General features: G+C 39.5%; 2 protein-coding genes across 3 annotated transcripts in view; one reads left to right on the plus strand and one right to left on the minus strand.

The window, feature by feature from the left end:
* LOC143886122 (ARM repeat superfamily protein) overlaps positions 1-22,428 on the minus strand; it is a 52,505-nt gene that overhangs the window by 13,882 nt on the left and 16,195 nt on the right. For both annotated transcript variants that reach the window (XM_077390089.1, XM_077390088.1), the window contains one exon: positions 18,615-18,740. In XM_077390089.1, the coding sequence (XP_077246204.1) occupies positions 18,615-18,740 (126 nt within the window). The remainder of the gene's footprint in view (positions 1-18,614; positions 18,741-22,428) is intronic.
* LOC143886917 (uncharacterized) lies at positions 16,376-17,713 on the plus strand. The gene is made up of 3 exons (XM_077391094.1): positions 16,376-16,787; positions 16,884-17,259; positions 17,347-17,713. The coding sequence occupies exons 1-3, from the start codon at positions 16,376-16,378 to the stop codon at positions 17,711-17,713; spliced, it is 1,155 nt and encodes a 384-aa protein (XP_077247209.1).

Raw genomic sequence — 22,428 nt, forward strand, 5'->3', positions numbered from 1 at the left:
GGGTACCACATATGAAAATAGGGTGACCAAAAGATGAAATGGAAGTATCACACCTGAAAAATTTTAGGTTGGTGTTTGTTAGGCCTAGTAGGGGTTACCAGCACAAGGAAAAGGGGGGGTACTACATATGAAAATGGGGTGACCAAAAGATGAAATGGGGGTATCACACCTGGAAAAATTTTGCTTGATGTCTGTTGGGCCTGGAAGGGGTTTACCAGCACAAGGAAAATGGGGGTACCATATATGAAAATGGGGTGACCAAAAGATGAAATAGGGGTATCACACCTGGAAAATTTTGGGTTGATGTCTGTTGGGCCTGGAAGGGGTTACCAGCACAAGGAAAAAGGGGGTACCACATATGAAAATGAGGTGACCAAGATATGAAATGGGGGTATTACATATGAAAGTTCAGAAGTTACAAGGGATGGAGGGGACCTCTATTATTACTTGACCATATCAGGCCGAGTTATGCGAAACTTTGGGATCCACTGTAATAACTCAACAATTGATCCGTTACCGTTTCAAAAAACCTAGTAAGGGTTCAACTCAATGGTAGGGCCATCAAACATTAATAATGAACCCTTATAAACCCTAATCACGACAGTTATGAAATAAATAGCAAGGGTTCAACTCAATGGTAGGGCCATCAAACATTAATAACACTTATGAACCCTTATAAACCCTTATAAACCCTTAATACACCCTTAAGACACCCTTATACACCATCATAATAAGAGAGTAATCAAACACATTAAATGAGATATTAGGGGTTAAATCCACAAACCCTAAGAGGACAAAAATAAAATTCAACTTTTTCTCCTTTTTGTTGCAGGCGTTAATGAGATTGGCGAAGGTAAATGGTAGGTAGAAAAAGAAGGCAACACTTTTTTCTCCCTATTTTTATAGCTTAACGTGTATATTTTGAGGGTGAAGGGTATTTCGGTAAAAAATCTTGTTAGGAAAAGTAAAATGGTACCCTTTCACAAGTTTGAAATTGAAGGGTATTTCGGTAAAAAATCTTGTTAGGAAAAGTAAAATGGTACCCTTTCACAAGTTTGAAATTGAAGGGGTCCATCTCACTATTTCAGATATTTTGTGGTACCCCAATACTATTTTTAAATTTTTTTACTGAATTTCAGCCGAAATTACCAAAATTTCGGCCCAAAAAACCGGCATTTCGGGCCTTTCTACGAACTTCGGCCGAAATTTCAGTTTCGGCCAAGACTGAAATTTATACCGAAACCGAAATTTAAAACCATGGGAAAGCAACGAAAGGGCAAGTTTCTGATGGCTGATCAGGAGGAAGGGAAAACAATCCCGCCGTAAGTTTCAATTTCAAATACCGAGCACCGAGAGAAGTTTAACCACCAAACCGCCTAGTCTTAGCAGGCAGTATTTGACTCATGGTTTGTACCTCCAGAAAAGAAGTGCAATGCAGTTAATGGGGTATCTATAGGTTGAAAAAAGGATATCCCCTTCCGACAAGATCGCTATGCTAGCGGAAATTAGATTTGCATAGTATTTTATGTTTTCCTTTTGATCTTGCTTTTGCCCAAGATCCTAGAGTCTAGATTAGTTATTATAATTAATCTAAGATCAGTAAATACCTTTTTGAAGAATAAATTGATAGGTCACGATGCTTGATCTACTCCTCGAACGGTTGCGATCGTTCTAAACACCACGAACCCGCAAGTTGAACCGATGGATTCTATTGTTTGCACCGTTGATTGTGGATGTGAATAACTCGTATTCACTTCTTTAGGATCTGACTTAATCAGTATCCAAGTGACAAAGAATAGAGAATTATACTGGAAGCCTTTTTCTTTTGATCTTTGGTGTGATTTTCAACTATTGAGGGAGAGATGAAGGGAGAATGTGAAAACGATTTTCCAAGGGGGAGGGGAGTGGACGAATTCTAGATTTCATCTGCTGATGGAATTCGTCCACCCTCATATTATAGTCCAAGAGAGTTTGGTTAGTTCATTCCTTCTTTTTCTCACCCAAATTCTATCCAAATTAGAAGACATCTTGTATCAAAGTCCAAAACAAATTGGGACTCCTCCCAAAACCGACCCATGGCTGAGTTCAACGCCCTTCACTCCTTGGGGGGCGTGTATTTGAGTCACACTCCAGCTCTTTGAGAGCTTACCAATAGAGTTCAAGTTGGAATCATATTCTATGACTTCTCGAAGATAGCTTGGAACAATTCCATCTCCAAAAGAAGTTCTAGTATAAATGTAACTCCAAACCAAAGTGGAAAACATTTTCCCTTGTGTCCCAACTAAGTTGGGCGTGTGGTGGACCCAAAGTTACTGGGATTGCCCTCCCACCCTCCGACCCACGATCCGGGGTCGCCAATTCCAAACATGGGTCATTTTCGACCCAGATCGTAAAAAATGGCGACTCAAGTGACCCACAAGAATGGGAGAGGTGCATAGAGAGAGGGGGAAGAACGGGGGAAAGAGAACAAAAAAACAACTCTCTTTCCCAGCTTTAATCTAATCATACCACATTGGAGGCCGAAAAAAAGAAGAAATTGAGAAGTAAAGAGACTTAACTGAAACTTGTTCCAACAGAAACTTCCACTGAAGATCGCCAATCGAAATACAACCCATGCATAGTATTATAAAACCTCCTTCCCTGCTTCCTTGCTTTTACAAAGAGAGGGGGGGGGATTTGTAAATGACATAAGAGATGAGGCAAAAGGAAAACGTGGAAGGCATGCAACCACTTAAAAACCCTAAACAAAAAATCTGACAACAAACCTACTGATATTAACACTACAAGTTTTAACCTCTTTTTTAAAGAGTTGTCAAATGGTATTGCCTTTCCCAAAAACTGATATTGGCACTACAAGTTTTAATCTCTTTTTAAATTAGCTGTTAATTATGATTGCCTTTCCCAAAAACTATTAGCAACCACCAGTTGATATGCTTGACCGTCATATTTAAGATAAGGCCTAACAACACTTTAGCATCTCTTGGCATAACATTAAACTAGAGTGAGAGAGCACCAGAACGACCAGGATTAGCGCTCCAAGCCGACCCGTGACCCCATAAAGTGAACCAACTTTGCCTACGCTCATCGTACCGCGTACCGGGCTACCATCGTACCCCATACCCATTCCCGTACCACGTACCAGAACGAACCGCGTTCCGGGTAACCTTGGGTGGATCCCACCACACGTTTCCCAATGCGTGGGACAACTCCAATTTTGAATTCGGTTCTCATTTTGCCCTCTATGCAAAATCAGTTTGGGTACAACTGTCCTCATTTGGATTTCATACTATTATTTCTATTATTAATCATAATAATGATATTTAATAATGTTTACTTAAATAAATAATTAATTATCCATTTAATCAATTAGTGACACCCATCCTATGGGAGTTACTTGGCTCCAATTTTGTTCTCGAAAAATTCTCTCATAGTCTCTTGCTAGTTAACTCTTTAACTAACAAACACACACACACACACACACACACACACACACACATACACACACACACACACACACACACACACACACACACATATATATATATAAATATAAGAAAAGTGTCTCTAGTCTGCCGACTAGAGATCATTCTCTAGTCCGCCGACCAAAAACACATGGGTTCCACATTTTTTTTGGTGATCTAAAGCATTCATTTGATAGGCCCCATCATAGATAGGGTGTCCACAAAAAATCAGCTTCATAGGATCATCTTAACCCTTCGATTTGTAGAGCTAAAAAATGGATAGATTTGTGGCGGTTTGTAGCCGCCCCTTATAAGCTCCACAAATCGTAGGGTTGGGATGATCCTATGGAGCTGATTTTTTGTGGACACCCTCTCTATGTTGGGGCCCATCAAATGAATAATTTGCATCACCAAAATAAGATGGGACCCATGTGTTTTTGGTAGGCGGACTAGAGAATGATCTCTAGTCGGCAGACTAGAGCCTCTCTCTCTCTCTCTCTCTCTCTCTCTCTCTCTCTCTCTCTCTCTCTCTATATATATATATATATATATATATATATATATATATATATATATATATATATGTGTGTGGAAAAATGGTTTCTACACACAAGTGTAGATAAGTTATCTACACACTAGCTTAAATACAGTGGGGGCCCGCATTGTTTGGGTGATCCAAAGCATTCATTTGATGGGCCCTCACATAGATAGGGTGTGCCCAAAAAATCAGCTTCATAGGATCATCCTAACCCTTCGAACCGTGGAGGCAAAAAATGGACAGATTTTTGAAGGTTTATACACGTCCATTTTACCTCCACAAATCGTAGGGTTGGGATGATCCTATGGAGCTGATTTTTTGTGGACACCCATCTATGTGAGGGCCAATCAAATGAATGGTTTGGATCACCCAAACAATATGCCCTCCACTGTATTTTAAGCTAGTGTGTAGATAACTTATCTACACTTGTGTGTAGAAACCGTTCTCTCTCTCTCTCTCTCTCTCTCTCTCTCTCTCTCTCTATATATATATATATATATATATATATATTTATTTAATTAATAAATATTCATATTGATCTAACGGATCTTGTCTGTCTGTGCAAATACTTAAAATGTGGAACCCTGATCAGTTTAGATGTTATTGGGTCATTCGAGTTATGAGTGGGATCATCGTAGGGATCCGACGGTCGATATTGTAGAACCCTTTAGTGGGTCCCACTGTGATCTCGCTCTGTAGTTAAACTATACGCATTGGGTCAGTGGCCTCCATCGAGACGTAACCCTAAAGATGACCGTCAGATCATCTTACCCCTAATCACATCTTGTATGTGCAAGTCCTTTCTCCTCTACTACATCTACTGACTCGAGTCCTAGTTAGGTGGACACCTCTTACCCCTTTGGCCCACTCTTGGTATACCATTTTGGTCAAGCGGTGTTAGGCCTCCAAATGCATTTGTAAAAAATTTTGAAAGCTTTTCAATGTTTCATAATACATTCCGATAAACCTTTTATCAAATCCGCCTATCCTGGCTATTTAATAGGCCTACCGTTTGAACAAAATTGTAGATGTCAATCCCTAAATTTTAGGGCGAAGAATCCCATATTGAGTATCAATATTGGTCTCAAGGGTTTGCTCTAGGATATAGTACTATCTGAATGTGACCCTATACTAGATCACTATGAGATAGACTAAGACCCTAGAACGGGCCCACAGACCAATAAGATCTCTCAGGTCTAAGAACATGTGAAGGGTCATGTCTGGTAGAACAACCTTACACTCTCTTGTCCACAAGTTGTTCTTTATTTGATCTGGTTCAGTTGTGCGATCCAATCATCGCACCCACTCTTCTTGCTCAGGGTCCACTATCCAGATGACCGAGATAAGTTACCTCACAACACGCGCATGTAGGCAAGACTGGTGTTGATTGTATACAGAAAGAGATGTCCATTATCTTCCCTACCCAGGAAACATTAAGGCTTGCACAGGTAGAAGGCCTTCAACTTGCAAAGAAAAGAAGACCTTTAAGGCACAAAAGCCCTCTTATAGACATTTCATCAAATACTTAGGGTACATCGTGGAGATCAAGACAAAGGCCATAGAAGCCAAAAATATAGAAAAAAGAAAAGAAAGGGTTAGGGTGGAGTTTTGGGATTCAAAAGAGGAAGAAAGTGAGGAAATAAAGGAGATGGGAGTGCGAATTAGAGAGATTTGGAGTTTACGACAACAAGAGGAGAGAATCTGAGATTGTTCTTTTTCTTTCTTCTTTTTTTTGTGTGTTTTTGGGATTTACGGCATAGGAAAGGGTTTTGGGTTTTGCCGTAAAGAGAGAGAAAGATGGTCGAGCAAGAGAGATTTCAGAGAGAGAGAGGAGCGGGAGAATTTAGGGAGAGATTTGTGAGAGATTTTTGTAGACTAGATATTTACGGCAAAGAGAGTGGAGAGAGCGCACCACGCGTACCCGACACGTCCTGCTTCTTCCTGCTGCTTCTCTTTCCTCTCCTGTACTACTCTCTACTATTTTATTGTCCATTTACTTAAGATTTACATGTAAATAACGGAATACCCCCCTTTTAGATTTATTAAAAATAGTTTCAACACCCAAATCTAAAAGGAAAAAAGTCAACTCTCCAATTCTAGTACAAAATTCAAAGAAAAAGGGTCGGGTCAAAATTTTAACTTTCTTAACTTCCAAACGGTGGGGTATTTTTCAAATTTTAAAAATTCATAAAATCTATCGTGTCCAAACATTATTAAATCCCAAAAGTCCGGTAAAAAAAATCTCATAATTTGGTCTCTAAAAATTATTCATCTTGTCAGGCACTGGTCAACACACTGGTGACAGACTTTTTTTTCTAATGAATGATGTATTGATGCCTCATGTTCTGAAATATGGAACTTAATCACTTATGAAATGAAGAGTAATATTAGAATTTTCCATTTCGGTGATGTTATTGTTATTTGATTGCTCTACAATTATTTTTTTTAATTTTTATAAATATATAATAAAATATTAAAATATATTATTATATTCGGCGTACCCGAACGTACCCGCACCCAGTTTTTTTGGCAAATCACGTACCCACGTACCCGTGTCGTACCCGCACCCCGTACCCGTACCCGTACCCGTGCTTCATAGGTTACGGCAAAAACATTAAAAAAAAATATTAGCTCTAGGCACTATTGGGAGAGAGTGAGATTTTAGGGAGTGAGGAAAGAAAATCTAAGGGGAGAGATTTTAGGGATTTGCATCTTTGCGCAAAAATGCAAATACGAGAGAGAGAGAGAGAGAGAGAGAGTTTGCGAGAGAGAGAGAGAGAGGGAGATGGTGTGGATCAGAGAGAGATGGCTCTTCTTCTTTCCTTATTCCTTTCCCAACAAGCTTTGCTTTGATACCATGTTAGAAATGGAGGCTAGGGTTGGAGAGGATGGAGAGTCTCCACTAAGGAGATCTCTCATGTATATGATGTATATATAAGAGATATGATGTATATATAGGCCCTAAATAGGGCGAAATAATACAATGACTATAATACCCTCTAGAATACATGTAATTACTAAACTACTCTAACACACTACTGAACACTTATAATTTTCATGTGGATGTCATGCTTCCTCTATTGTCTTGGGCTCTTGAAATTTTAGCATTTCACTTATTGTTCAAGCTCACTAAACTTGTCAGTTGATTATGATTTTGTACTCTTTCCTCACGAAGTTCACTTCATTTGACATTTTTCAAAAGTTTTCATCCCCTTAAATCATATTTTGTATAAGCATATAATTTATATTATAAATTTTAACTAATCTCCAGGTGGATCTCCTCACTTTCTGATTAAAATTAACTATCCACAAGATCCACCACTTCTAAGAAGTTAAACAAACTGATATTATATATTATATATATAGGGAAATGTTATCGGCACTATATTTTGATGATGGCACTCCTCACTTTATTAAAAGTATGGTATGGCCTGTAGGAAGGTTTTTCACCCCCGGGCAAAATCGCTACGCGCAGCGGAACTAGAAATCGCGTAGAACAAATATTTTCTCGTCGATTTCGACCATTAACCCAGGATCCTAGGGTCTAGATGATCTGATGGTGATTCAAATAAAAATAAAATACATAAAAATACCTTTGTGACTGACCGTAATATCAGCCTCTGATTGATCTACTCCTCGAATGGCCACGAACGATCCGATCGCCGCAGACCCGCAAGTTGAACCGATGGATTCCTTTAAATTGCGTGAAGGGAAGTTGAAGAGCTTTTCTTCAAACATATATACTGATCTATATCAGTACCTTTCGATGAGAATCTGAATTTTCTTGATGGAGCTTTAGGTTTTCTCATGATAACTTGAACTAGAATTGAAAAACTAGAAGATAAAGAGAGAAAAGTTGAGAGGAGAAGAAAGAGAGTCTTGGATGTTTCTCCAGAGAGGGAGAACGAATTTCCCATCCTTTGTTAGCTTCCAAAAACGTTCTATGATGATTTATATAGAGTTGGTTTCCTACTTTGATGAATTCCTAAAGTTTCTCCCACAATTTGACTCAAATTGGGAAAACTAATAAAGTAGACTTTGATTATTAGAAACCAATACAGAGGGGGAAGCTATAGAGGTTTCCTACCATCATTGGGCATGTACCCAACCTTGGAAAAACGTTCCAAATTGGCTCAAATCAAATTCCTAAAAAATCTCCAAAATCTCTCCTACATTCTATCTTTTTGCACTTTCCCGCTACAAAGCTGCTGACCGATTTTCAAGACCGTTCTTGGACTAGTAGATGGCGAATTTGGAAAAATCATAAACTACAAAGTTGTAGCCCTTTGAAATATCTTTCTAATGAGTATTTACACACTCAATTTGGCCAAACGGTCAAAAAGTTATGACTGTTTTAGTAAAACATGTCTATAAGCTAAATACACATTTGTTATTTAATTTTCTAATTAAATAAACTTATTTCCTCCCATCCAATAGGATAAAAGCTCCATCCATTATATTCTATAATTCTCAAAATACCCCTAAGTTAACAATTAACACTTTGGGTATTCCAAATGTGTCCTATGGCATGTATACACCAAAGGAACTACGTAAATATTTTCTCTCGCATCAAATGTGACGAATCTAGTCCGTCCATGCAATCTAATAAATGCGGGACCCTTATCCAAATGATATAAATGGGTCATTCGAGTTGTGAGTGGGATCGTTGCAGGGATACGACGGTCAATCCTGCAAAACCCAAAAATGGGCTCCACTGCGATTTTGCTCAGTAGTCAATGACTATAATCGCATTGGATCAGTGGCCTCCATCGAGACGTAACCCTGAAGATGGCCGTCAAATCATCGTACCCCTAATCACATCTAATATGCGCAAGTCCTTTCTCCATTCTACATCTACTGAGTTGAGTTCTACGGGAGGTGGACAACTACTACCCCCTGAGCCCACTCACGGTATACCTTCCAGTCAAGCAGTTAGGGCCCACAAATGCATTTAGAAACTCATTTAAAAAACAATCAAGTGTTTTAGTAAAACCTTTGATAAACCATTTATTAAATCAGCTTAGCCAAGCTATTTTATAGGCCTACTGCTCTGACCGAAGCTGTAGATGATATTCCCTTAATTGGGGCGGAGAATTCCATGTCGGGTATCACTATTAGCCTCGTGGGTTTGTCCAAGACTCTAGTACTACCCTCTGGTGATCTCTAGAAGAACCACGGTTAGATAGACCAAGAATCAAGGGCAGGCCCACAGACCAAGATGACCCCTCGGGTCTAAGGATATGTAAAGGGTCATGTCTGGTAGAATAGCCTTACTAACTCCTGTCCACAAGCTATTCTAGTGTGATCCTGTTCAGTGCTCAATCCCTATTGTCGCACCCACTCTTCTTGCTTAGGGTCTACTACCCAAGTGACTGAGATAAGCCACTCCACGACATGTGAATACAAACAAGACTGGTGCTGGTTGTGTACAGGAGGCGATGTTTAATCTCGACCCCAACCAGGAACCTTTAAGGTCTGCAAATAACCGGAATACCATATCTCCCTGCTCCTTAGGATCTGCGAATCCTTGAGCATGGTATTCCTACTTTGCTACCTAAGGACGAATATGTGCCAAATAACAAGCACATCACACATATTCAATCATATATTACCCATTAGATGTCATGAAATTAAACCTTTATTAATATTAATGTGACAAGATATATGAAATGTACTGGCTTTTAGGACACTAACTCGAACATGGCCCACACCATAGGATGATCCAAACTGTCCATTAGATGGGCCACAGAATAGGTTGTGCCCCAAAAATCATTTCCATAGGTTGATCCTAACCGTCCGATCTAAATGTTAGAGGGGTTGATCCTAACCCTCTATAGATCGGAGGGTTAGGATCAACCAATGGAGACAATTTTTGGGGCACAACCTATTTAGGTTGTGGCCCACCTAATGGACGGTTTGGATTATCCTATGGTGCAGGCCATACCGTACTTTTAATAAAGTGAGGAGTGCGATCATCAAAATAAAATAGTGTTGATAACATTTCCCTATATATATGGAGATGATTTTTTCACCCCCCCCCCCCCGGATTATGCGGCTCCCTTTTAACATGATTTGACATCAAAAAGCGTTAAAATCGGACACAATTCACTTTAAAAAGGGGGCGCATAATCCTATAGGGGGGTGAAAAAATCATCTCCCCATATATATGGGAAAACTGTTCCTACGCAGATAAATTGATTCTATCTGCGCTCAAGTGCAAAAAACTGGGTAGGTCCACATTTTTTGGGGTAATCCAAAGCATTCATTTGAAAAGGCCCCTATCATAGATAGTGTCCACAAAAAAAAATCTCCATTGGATCATCCTAACCCTTCCATTTGCGGAGGGAAAACGGGCAGATTTGTAGACAAACAGTATCTGTCCTTTTTTCCCTCCACAAATGGACACCCTAAGATGATCCAACGGAGCTGATTTTTGGTACACACTCTATCTATGATAGGGCCTTTCAAATGAATGCTTTGGATCACCCCAAAAATGTGGGCCCAACCTGTTTCTTGCACTCAAGAGCAGGAACAGTTTTCCCTATATATATATATATATATATATATATATATATATATATATATATATAGAGAGAGAGAGAGAGAGAGAGAGGAAATGGTTTGTGAGCAGCTGCTCAGATAGGCTTATCTGAGCAGAGCTCACAAACCATTGGGGGGGCACATTTTTTGGGGGATCCAAAGCATTCATTTGGAAGGCCCTTCCATGGATAGGGTTTGTACCAAAAATCAGCCCTATAGGATCATCCTAACCAAATCAAGGGTGGAGGGGGAAATGGGCAGACACTGTGTGTCCATTGTTTTGCCCATTTTTCCCCTCCACAAAAATGGCATGGTTAGGATGATCCTATAGGGCAAATTTTTGGTACACACCCTATCCATGGAAGGGCCTTCCAAATGAATGCTTTGGATCCCCCCAAAAATGTGGCCCCCCTATGGTTTGTGAGCTCTGATAAGCTTATCTGAGCAGCTGCTCACAAACCATTTCCTTATATAACCAGAGTAACCTGAAGTAGTGCTCCAAAGCGACCCATGACCCCAAGTACTGATCCAAATAAGCCTACACCCATGATACCGTGTACCAACTAACCATCATACCCCATACCCGTTCAGGTAGAGAATACCTGAACGTATTATGTTCCACGTAACATTGCTATAAACGCTTATGCAAGGAAGGTACTATTTGTGAAATTTGCATTGGCAGGACAACTTGTCCTCAAGGAAGTAATTCTAGTTACAATTTATTAATAAATTTCACTTCCTTTAAAAAATCTTCTCCCCAATTGAGAGTATTGTTTGGTCTCAGTATATAAATACACGGTTAAGGAGAAAATGGTTATCACTTTCTATTATTAAAATCAAACAGCTAATCTGTACCAGAGAAGCAGGATTCGTACCTAGAGTTGGGGATTCGCGAATCCCCGAATCGCGAATCCGAACCGTGATTCGATTCGAATCCCCAGAATCGGGGAATCACGAATCGATTTCATCGGAATCGTGAATCGTAATTTGGGAATCGCGATTCTGTTTCCACCGGAATCGCGATTCTTAAATTTGGGATACGCGTTTTATTATAATAAAATTCGCGATTTTATTAATTTGGATTCGGGGATCACAAAAATGAAAACCGCGATTCCCATCACTTAAAATCCGTTCTTTAAGTGATGGGATTCGCGAATCCCAACTTTTTGACATTAAAATACTGTTTTGACCATTTTTTTTAAAGAGGGGGGTATTTTTAGTAGGGGCTTTTTTGTAATTTTCATTTTTAACCTAAAAATGCTTATAAAACGAGGGTTTCGACTCAAACCCTAAAAAACCGAAAGTCTTCCTCTTTCTTTCCGCCGCCCCTCTCAGTCCCGTCCGACCGTCCGCCGGAAAGGAGAAGAAGAAGAAGAAGAGAAGTGAAGAACTTTGCAGGTATTTATTTTTTTTCATTTTTTTTGAAAAAACTAAAAAAGCTTTACCCCCCGCCCCCTCACACGGTTTCTGTGGATGGTTTCTGATGGTTTCTCTCAGAAACCATCTCACACACCATTCTCTCACACAATTTCAACTCCCCTTCCCTTAAACGATTTGTGTGGGGTTTGGCAGTGGATTTTGGGTTTAGGTTGTGGGTTGTGTGAAAGGGTTTGGCAGTGAAAGGGTTAGCACTACCATGTTTTAATTATTGCACAATTTTTCTCCATTTAAATTGTCTTTTGACTCTTTTCTAATGTCGTTAAAAGCCAAGATGAGTTAGTGCAATTATCAAAACATGTTAGCTCCAATCCAACATCGGTAGCTTTTATTTTTTGGGAATTACTAATTTTCTGGAATTTAATCCAGCATTTTTCAAAAGTACAGTGGATCCCCAATTGATAGGATGATCCAAACCATTCATTTGTCGGGCCATAATGTGATGTACGGTTGTACCCCGATCTCTCGATAGGATGACCTATCCCTCTGATCTATAAACTTTTTTGAAAAATAAATGGTAGGATCATCCTATGAAACTGATTTGATCAATGGGTACACATTCAGTTGCCCAACAAATGGTTTGGAACTTTGGAATTTGGATCATCCTAAGAAGTTAGCCCCACTGTCCTTTTTGAAAAAATTGTACTTGACAGTTGTGACACACACCACACGAGATGTAAATTTTGATTCCCAAAGTGTTTACTGATTCAAAATTGCATTTAGGCCCAATTAATTTTAGAATTTGAGAATTGAGTTTGAGACTTTGAGTTCATTGAATATTATTAGATTGAATGTGCTCATTGTTGTGCAAATATATTTTTATGAAATATTGTTTATGAATGTGCTGATTTTTTATCAAAAATAATATTTTTATGATTGTGATTGTGCAAATAAAGTATAAGCAGTAATAATCTGGGAATGATAAGTATTTGTTTACTTTTTAGTATTTAATGGGCTGCGACTGAAAAGGTTCCAACTTCCAACAACCTCTCACAAGCCCATTATGAGAAGACAAGCTAGGAGAGCATCAGAGTACAAAGTACAAACTCAAATTGTCTCTGACTTAATGAGATAAAAAAGATTACAGTGATAATATCATTTCCCTAGGGTAAATGATTTTAGCCCAGCCATATTTTGATATTCAATGCTATCCTAGCTTGTCTTTTGAGCTAATAAGATATTGTTTATCATTTGTCATTCTATAATAGTACGAGTAACGAGACTACATAGTACATACGAGCCTACGTGGGGCCTTTACGAGTGATGGCGAGCGGAATTGCTGAAGTCTCCAACAATGGTTTACTGGCATGGATCAATGGGTTGCATCAAGTGGAAGGAGTTAATCTTGGCACGGTGGGCCTATGCAGCTTACGCCATATTGCCACTGTCTGTGTTTATTGGGGTTTGATTCGTGCCGCAATCAGTTGTTGGAATCCAAATTTGCATGTGTTTCATTTTGGAATGCAAGCGCTTTGTCCGACTCATGAAGATATTTGCATGATGCTCCGCATTTCTCCTGATGGTCCCATGTTCAAGCCTTCCTTTAAGGAAGGCTATGATAAGGCATTGAGCAGTCTGATTGGCGTGCCACAGAAGTCCCTAGGGCACTACCATCAGGCAAGTAGTATCTTCGTGCATAAGCTAGTACAAGTCTTTTCACCAAGTAGAGAACTGGATATGGAGTATCATCGTTGCCGTGAAAATGCATTAGCATTATGTGCTTATCCAATGTTTCTCTTTCTGGGCCGATCAGAGTCATCAGACTTGATTCCATTATATTTTGTAGACTTGGTTGATCAAGTTCGCCAAGGTGCAAATCTAGCTCCTATTGTCTTAGCGGAACTTTTTGATAGCCTAGATAGTGCTCGCCGATCTACTGGATCTGACTTCTCGGGAAGTTCCGTCATTATTTATGTAAGTATTGGATGGTTTATTAAAAATGCTTGAATGATGTACTTGGTTATGGATAATTATTATTTCTAACTTTTTTTTATTTAGGTTTGGCTAGTGGAGAGATTACGAATTTTGGGTCCACCACCTTTGCCAAGACGAGCCTGGACGAGGAGTTTTAATACTCGGGAGGTGTTGGTTTCATTCGATGATCGCGACAGTTGGGCTATATGACTTGAGGGTCGCTAAAGTAAGGACATTGAGTGGACTCTCCCATGGGCTCCCATTTCCTCTGCAGTCCTCGAGACTTCTGGTCAGAAGTGCGTTCGGATAATGGGTTTCCAGAGCACTTCCTTTTACTTGCCTCTGCGGATCCTCCGACAGTACTTTGGAGCCCAACATCACATAGCGATGATGGATGGTTCGGTACCGAACTCCATTCGCCCTCAATCGTTGAAGATGAGGACGGTGAATGCAATTGATAGAGACTGGAATAAGCGAACCATCGTTGTCGTTCAGAACAACCCCACCCCTGGAGAGGTGAACAACTATTTTTGGGAATGGTATGGGACTGGTGAGGCAAGTGGTGAGGCAAGTGGTGCTCCTGAGTCAAGTGCTACTTCTAGGAGCGGTGCAAGGGGGTGATTTATTTGTATTTTGATGATGTATTTTGCTGAACGGGTATCAGATCTATGTAATAGTTAATTAGTTGATTACTATTTTGTATTCTCAAATGGATTCGACACTGCGCCACGGGAAACCTAACCCTGACCCTACCCCTGCAAAATAGTGAATACCCTCAGGAATTCCCACGTAAGACGGTCTGTTGGATATAAATCCAATGGATTCGACACTGCGCCACGGGAAACCCAACCCTGACCCTACGCCTGCAAAATAGTGAATACCCTCGAGAATTCTCACGTAAGACGATCTGTTGGATATAAATCCAATGGATTCGACACTGCGCCACGGGAAACCCAACCCTAACCTACCCCTGCAAAATAGTGAATACCCCCGGGAATTCCCACGTAAGACGGTCTGTTGGATATAAATCCAATGGATTCGACAGTGCGCCACGGGAAACCCAACTCTGACCCTACCCCTGCAAAATAGTGAATACCCTCAGGAATTCCCACGGAAACCCAACCCTTACATACCCTTGCATGCATGCATGTAAGACACTCACAATAGAAAATATCTATCATACTTATTCAAATATTTTACAATTTGATTTTGTCAGAGGCAATTGAGGAAAGATGGTGGACGAGACTGTCAACCAAGAATTTCAAGGCCAAGGTGTAGGTGATGATGACATAGTTTTTGAAGGGGACCTAGAATACAACTATGATGAAGAATATGTGGAAGAAGATTATGATGAGGACATAGTGTTGGGTCCGAACGTAAGGTCAGCGACAGTTTTATGGTCACACGTAGTCAAAGGAAATAAAGCTAGCGAAGGACATGGGGGAACCAAAAAGTGGAAATGTAAGCACTGTAAGAAGGTTTACGCTGGAACTTATACAAGGGTTCACGCACACCTTGTGAAAGCACCAAGAGGTCAAGGTCAAGGAATAGCATATTGCAGTGCAGTTGCAAAAGACAAACAATTACAAGAGCACATCGGAAGCCAAGTCCAAAGAGCAGAGAATTTACCTGGGAGACTGCGTCTGAAGAAATCACGGTTAGACATGCTTGGCAAGTCTTCCAGTTCTGGTGCAACTTCTTCAAGTAAGGTTGGTGAATCACCAATTGGCAAGTCTTTTAGAGCAAAGGATAGAGACGATGTTGATCATAAAGTGCTGCGATTTTTTGCCGCCAATGGGATTCCCTTTAACGTCCTCCGATCTCCATATTTTCAAGAGATGATAACTGCCGCCAATTTTGTGCCTGGACACAAGTTGCCTTCTTATGGGAAAGCAAGAACAACTTTATTGGACCATGAGAAAGAGAATGTAAAAAAAGATCTAGGTGTTGTGAGAGAAAAATGGCCTGAACATGGGCTTTCTATTGTCTTTGATGGATGGACAAACGTGAAGAACAAAGCCCTGATTAATGTACTGGCATCGAATATGTTCGGTTCAATGTTTCTCTATGCGCACGACTTCTCTGCCGTGGAGAAATCAGGGAAAAACATTGCAAAGTTTTTGTTGGATGCCATTGAAGAAGTAGGGCCTTTTAATGTTGTGCAAGTGCTGACAGATAATGCAGCCAATTGCAAGCTTGGTGGGACAGAGGTTAATAAAGTTTATCCCCACATATTTTGGTCTCCTTGTGTGGTTCACACATTAAATCTGATATTCAAAGACTTGACCAAGCATAAACACCTAGGTTGGATTGGAGAGACTTACCATTCCTGCAAGGATGTCGTCAAATATATTACCAATCATTCGCAGGCTCTTGCTACATTTAGAAGCAATTCAAAGTTTGAGTTGCTGAAAGTTGCGAAAACTAGATTTGCAACTCATTATACTACACTTAAGAGACTTCTTGATGTAAGGGAGGCGTTCAGATGACAGTATTAACAGATGCTTGGAAAGATTGGTTGAATGCTTGCACCGACAAAGTGATGATAGAGAGGGGCGAGATGACAACTACTTGTGTAGTCTCTGATGAATTTTGGACGAACATAAAATTGGCATTATTAATTACGAAGCCCGTCTATAAAATGATTATGTTCACTGACCAGGAAGGCTGTCTGATATCAGAAGTGTACGAAGGCATGGACAATATGTTAGGACAAATAAAAGATAACTTGAAAGATGTGCCTGACATGTACAATCATATTCATGGTATTGTGGTGGGACGATGGGGGAAGATGAATGTTCGAATGCATGCCTTGGCTCATGTACTCACTCCAAAATATTATGACCCTGCATATCTTAATATTCCAGCACCAGGCGATGGTAAACGAGTCACCCCAGGTATGTAATTGTTTCTCATATTGTGAATTTTCATAATGTAATTGTATTTATCTTCATTTATGTATCGACTGATCGATTATTCAATTTTATTTTCAGATAAAGACCCTGAAATCATGGATGTTGTATATGAAGCCATTACGGATCTCTCCCCTGATGATGAGATGAGTGGTACGATTAGACGTCAGTTATATGATTTCATAGGAAGGGTTGGAAGGTTTTCCAGTAAATTTGCCAGGGAGGATGCGAAAGATCCCAATGTGTGTGTGACCAAATGGTGGAACTTTCATGGAAGTCATGTACCAGAGTTACAGTCAGTGGCCATCAAAATTCTCTCACAGCCTATCAGCACGTCTTCTGCAGAGAGAGTATGGACCACGTATAGCTTCATTGACAATGTAAAGCGTAATCGCTTAAATTCACATCGTGCTGATACCCTTGTGTACATCCACTCAAATCTTCGACTCCTATCCAGGTTTAAGTTTGTTTCGTTTTTGCATGCAATAATTGTTTTTTATTATTTATGTCAAATTATTTATTTAATTTCGAATCTATTATTTAGATTTAATGCGGCTGCATACAAAGAAGGACGAAATAAAAAATGGGACATCAACCCAGAGCTCCCACTTATGGATGACTCCTCTATCAGAATGGAGGATATGCGATGGCGGGATCTCGATGATGATTTCCTTAGACCTTCTACATTTCGTACGTCATCTCAGTCATTACCTTCAAGTCCTTCACTCACTATTCGTGACTTAGATGACAATGACGAAGCTGCAGGATCTGGGACTCCAAGAGTGGTCAGTAGCTCGGAACTTGAAATTGGACGACCATCCAACACTCAAGGTCGTATTACTAGTTTCCTGGGGCGTGGAGAACGTACAAGGGGAGGTACAAAATCTTTAACACTTGCAATTTCCCAGTGAAGATATTAGTCTTATAAATATTAATTCATTTATTTAAACTTTTCCTTTACAGAAAATGTAGAAGGAAGAGGACGAGCTGATCATGTTTATTCGAAGGGAAAGAGAAAAGCCTACCTTTATTTCTTTTTATTTGAAAATATTGGAGAAATTCTGTAATAATTTTGATATTTCGCTTTTTGGAAACTGAATTTTTTGTTTAATGGTGGAATCCTGGGCCTCTGGCTCCTGAATGAAAAACTGTTATAATTTCAGTATTTGGAGAATCATGTTTATGTTTAATGGTGTACAGTTGAATGCTTAGATTTTGATTTTCAGGTATTTTTCCTTAAATTTTATCTTTTATTAATTTTTTATCGCTCTCCGACGACTCTCCGACGACTCCCCGACGAATCCCCGACGACTCCCCGGCGAATCCCCAGCGAAAAATCGAATCCCGCTCCCAACCATCCCCGGAACCTTCGAATCCCGATTTCGAATCCTTCTTGCCATTAGGTGCTGCTATCGATTTTTTTAATGGTTTTATCTGCAATTTGAAATCAAAATGCCGAATTTTTTAATGGTTCTATCTGCATTTTGAAATCAAAATGCCTAATTTAACTTCAATAAATTTGAAAATCATTAAACATGTTGAAGATACTTGCAGGTTGTTGCTGGAATAACATTTTATGAAGGATAAATCTCGATCACCATTAGTGGGTTCCAGTAAGATATTCATGGCCAAGGCCACAGTCTAAAACCTCTGAATAGCAGAGATATTTAGATATCTAGGGGTTCCACCAAGCAGAAAATTTCAAAGACCTATGCTAATAAGCATGTCAGAAACAATGTAGGAAACTAAATGCCAAAATTCATATTTAACATATTCATAAATGCAAGCAAGGAAATTTGCAGAACAATTTACCTGAGAAAGAAAGAGCAACGAGAGCCTTGAGAGCTTCTTTGCGTGTGCGGTCATCTTTAGCATCCTCCAACATATTCAACAGCTGTTGAGCCCCACCAATCTCTACAATTTTCATCCTCCTTTCATCTACAGATCAACAGAACCGTGCTGAAAATAAAAAATCGTCTAGAATCACAATGAAAAATCGTCAAAAGATGATCCAAAAAGTTCAGCAATTTTACCATTTTCAATTGATGGATCAAGCATGAAGTCATATACATTAAAATTAGAATCTAATATGCATATATGATCGCCTTTTATTCGAAAATATCCTTTTTCTCAATATTTAAAACTGTATATCCATCAAATCAAAAGTTAGATGATGCATTTGCACCATAATTAAAGAAACAAGCAAGAAAACATAACATAAGCACTTGTCAAGCAAAAAAGTGAAAACCCAAGCTTTTGAATGTACTTTGGTCAAAATTTCGACTTGTTGATTGAAGTTCAGTAAATTTACACACTAAGATTGTCACGCCCCCAAACCGGGATATAGTCTAGTCACGTAACAGTGCCACATGATCTTCATAAACCATCAATATATAATGCATTCAAAGGAACCATGCAATAAAAAGAGCAACTAAATAACCAATCCATAAATGAATAATCAACTGTCAGAGTGAAATAAATGCGGAACTATCAATCTGTTGTCCAACGGAACACATTGAATTAAACCAACTGATTCAACTAAAGTTCATTCCTACTTCAACTGTTCAAAAGTAAATAACTGATCTTGTGCTTTTGCTCACTCCCAAAATCTCGTGCATCAAAACATCCTACTGCTACGCCATCTCTAACATAGAATACATGAATGAGCCAAAGCTCAATGAAATAGACAAGTTCTAAACTAACAATTTAATAACAAGAATATCATCAAAAATTAATTGGAGTATCTAACTGGCATTCTATGTAATTATTGTATACTTGCATAACAACTGACTAGCATATCTTGCAAAACATGCAAAATAACTGTACTGCAATACTCAAAAATCCCTCAACAAATTTTCTATAGTAACCTGCCAATCCCAAGAAACTTCGTACTTCTAATACGTTGATCAGCCGTCTCCATTCTGGCTGTCTCCATTCTACCACTGCCTGGATTTTTTGAGGATCCACGGATATACCGTCTTTAGAAATCACATGCCCAAGGAAGGATACTTCTTCGAGCCAAAACTCGCACTTATTAGTTTTGTATAAAGTTTCTATTCTCTAAGGGCCTGGAGGACTATTCTCAAGTTTTATTCATGCTCTTTCCTTCCCTGAGAATACACTAAGATGTCGTCAATGAATACAATAACGAACTCATCCAGTTGGGGTTTAATACCCTATTCATTAAGTCCATAAAAGCTGCTGGCGCGTTCGTCAAACCAAATTCTAATACCATAAACTCGTAGTGGCAATAACAGTTCAAAAAAAAAAAAATCGGCACATACTCTGCCTTAATCTTCAATTGGTGATAATCTGATCGAAGATCAATCTTTGAAAATACTTATGGACCTGAAGCTGATCAAACATATCATCAATTCTTGGTAAAGGGTATTTATTTTCAACAGTCACCTTGTTCAACTCCCTGTAGTCTATGCAGAGTCGCATGCTACCATCTTTCTTTTTCACAAATAGAACCGGGGCTTTCCAAGGAGACACACTAGGGCTAATAAACCCTTTATCTAGCAACTCTTGCAACCGCACACTGTGCTCTTTCAGTTCTGCTAGAGCCATTCAATAGGGAGCCTTTGATCCTGTGCCATGTGCCAAGCACTAGGTTGATAGTGAACTCTATCTCTCTATCTGGTGGCAACCCATGCAACTCCTTTGGAAAGACATTCAGATACTCCCTCACTATAGGAATGTCCTCTAGTCTTGGGTCTCCTTGACTTACATCCCTTACTGATGCCAAAAATCCCTAACATCCATTTCTCAATAATCGTCTGGCATGTATGACTGATATAACTCGGGGAGGTACAACTCTCATACATCTTTAAAAAAGAACTCTGTCTGATCAGGATTCAGGAATACAAAACCTTACCAACTTCTCCTGACAATACGGATTGACATGATTTGTTGCCAACCAGTCCATTCCTAAGATGACATCAAAATCCTTCATCCCTAGGACCACCAAATTCACAGGTAATTCCCTACCCTCAATCTTAATTGTGTAAGACTTGTAGATACTCTGCCACTATAGCACTTTCTACTCGGGTATCCACTACTAGTTCCACATCCATGGGTTCATACTTTAGTTTGTTCTTTCTAACAAAATCAGATATAAAAGAATGGGACATGCCGTACCAAACAAAACATATGTGCATACACATCAGAAATCAATAGGTACATGTCACCACCGTGTTAGAGGTCTGAGCGTTCTGCTCATTGATATTGTAAATTCTTGCTAGTATTCGAGGCCTCTGATTAGCAGGTCGATTCTGAGTTGCTGGTGCTGGCAAGGCTGGTGCGGTCTGGGTTGGTCCTTGAGTCTGATCTTCCTTCTTCTGGGGACAATTGGATTTTCTCTGTTAAAGTAGCCCATAGACGAAGCAAGCACCCGTCACATATGGGCATCCTTTCTCATCATGGCTCCTGCATCTGAAGCACCACCCCTTCAAATTTTCGCCTTTTTGGCCACTACCTTGCTGCTAGGATCCACTACCGGATTGATTACACTTCTGCTTCTTAGATTGAATGCCAGAACCTTGGCCATTGTGAGTGTCTAAGGTCTTAAACTTCCTTTTCTATTGGAGTTCTCTGGCCTGTTGGGCCAGCGCACAACACCCTTTTCAATTCCAAGGCCTTGCCCATGGACTCGGCATATGAACAGATCTAGAAATCCTTCACCCTTTGCCTGATTAGTTCCCTATAAACAACAATCTTATATATCCATATATGTACACACACACACACTCAACTCAGCTCAGCTAAGCCTTTGCCACTTTTCTAGGAAATGAATAATATATATGTGTGTGTGTGTCTATATATATATATATATATATATATATATATATATATATATATAGAGAGAGAGAGAGAGAGAGAGATGGTTTGTGTGCAGCTGCACAGATAGCTTATCTGTGCATGGCTGCCACAAACCATGGGGGGGGGGGGGGGGCACATTTTTGGAGGGATCTAAAGCATTCATTTGGAAGGCCCTTCCATGGATAGGGTGTGTACCAAAACTCAGGCCTATAGGATCATCCTAACCCTGCCATTTGTGGAGGGAAAAAATGGGCAGAAACAGTGTGTCCATTTTCCCCTCCAACTTTGATTGGGTTAGGATGATCCTATAGGGCTGATTTTTGGTACACACCCTATCCATGGAAGGGCCTTCCAAACGAATGCTTTGGATCCCTCCAAAAATGTGGCCCCCCCATGGTTTGTGGCAGCCATGCACAGATAAGCTATCTGTGCAGCTGCGCACAAACCATTTCCTCATATATATATATATATATATATATATATATATATATATATAGCAGAAGAGAAAATGAGAGAATTATTTGAATTTCTTCCAAAATTCTAATAGAATTACAGATCACTTTTTTTTGCTTTTGTTAATAAAGGCCCCCATTAAAGCCCCATATTTTCAATCCTACCCCCTTCACAATACCTATTTTACCCTTCTTTATGAATTTTTTATTATACATTTTGTCCACAAAGTCAACATGGTGGCGTTTTTTCTTTGCAAAATTACAGATTGGGTGCATATGTTACATGATACTACGGATTTTTGTGAACATATTACATAATACTACGGATTCAAGACAACTTAAAAAATATTGAC

This window comes from Tasmannia lanceolata, unplaced genomic scaffold, assembly GCF_043159265.1.
Source record: "Tasmannia lanceolata isolate RefF3 unplaced genomic scaffold, GAP_Taslan_0.1 ptg000011l, whole genome shotgun sequence".
NCBI classification, from domain to species: domain Eukaryota; kingdom Viridiplantae; phylum Streptophyta; class Magnoliopsida; order Canellales; family Winteraceae; genus Tasmannia; species Tasmannia lanceolata.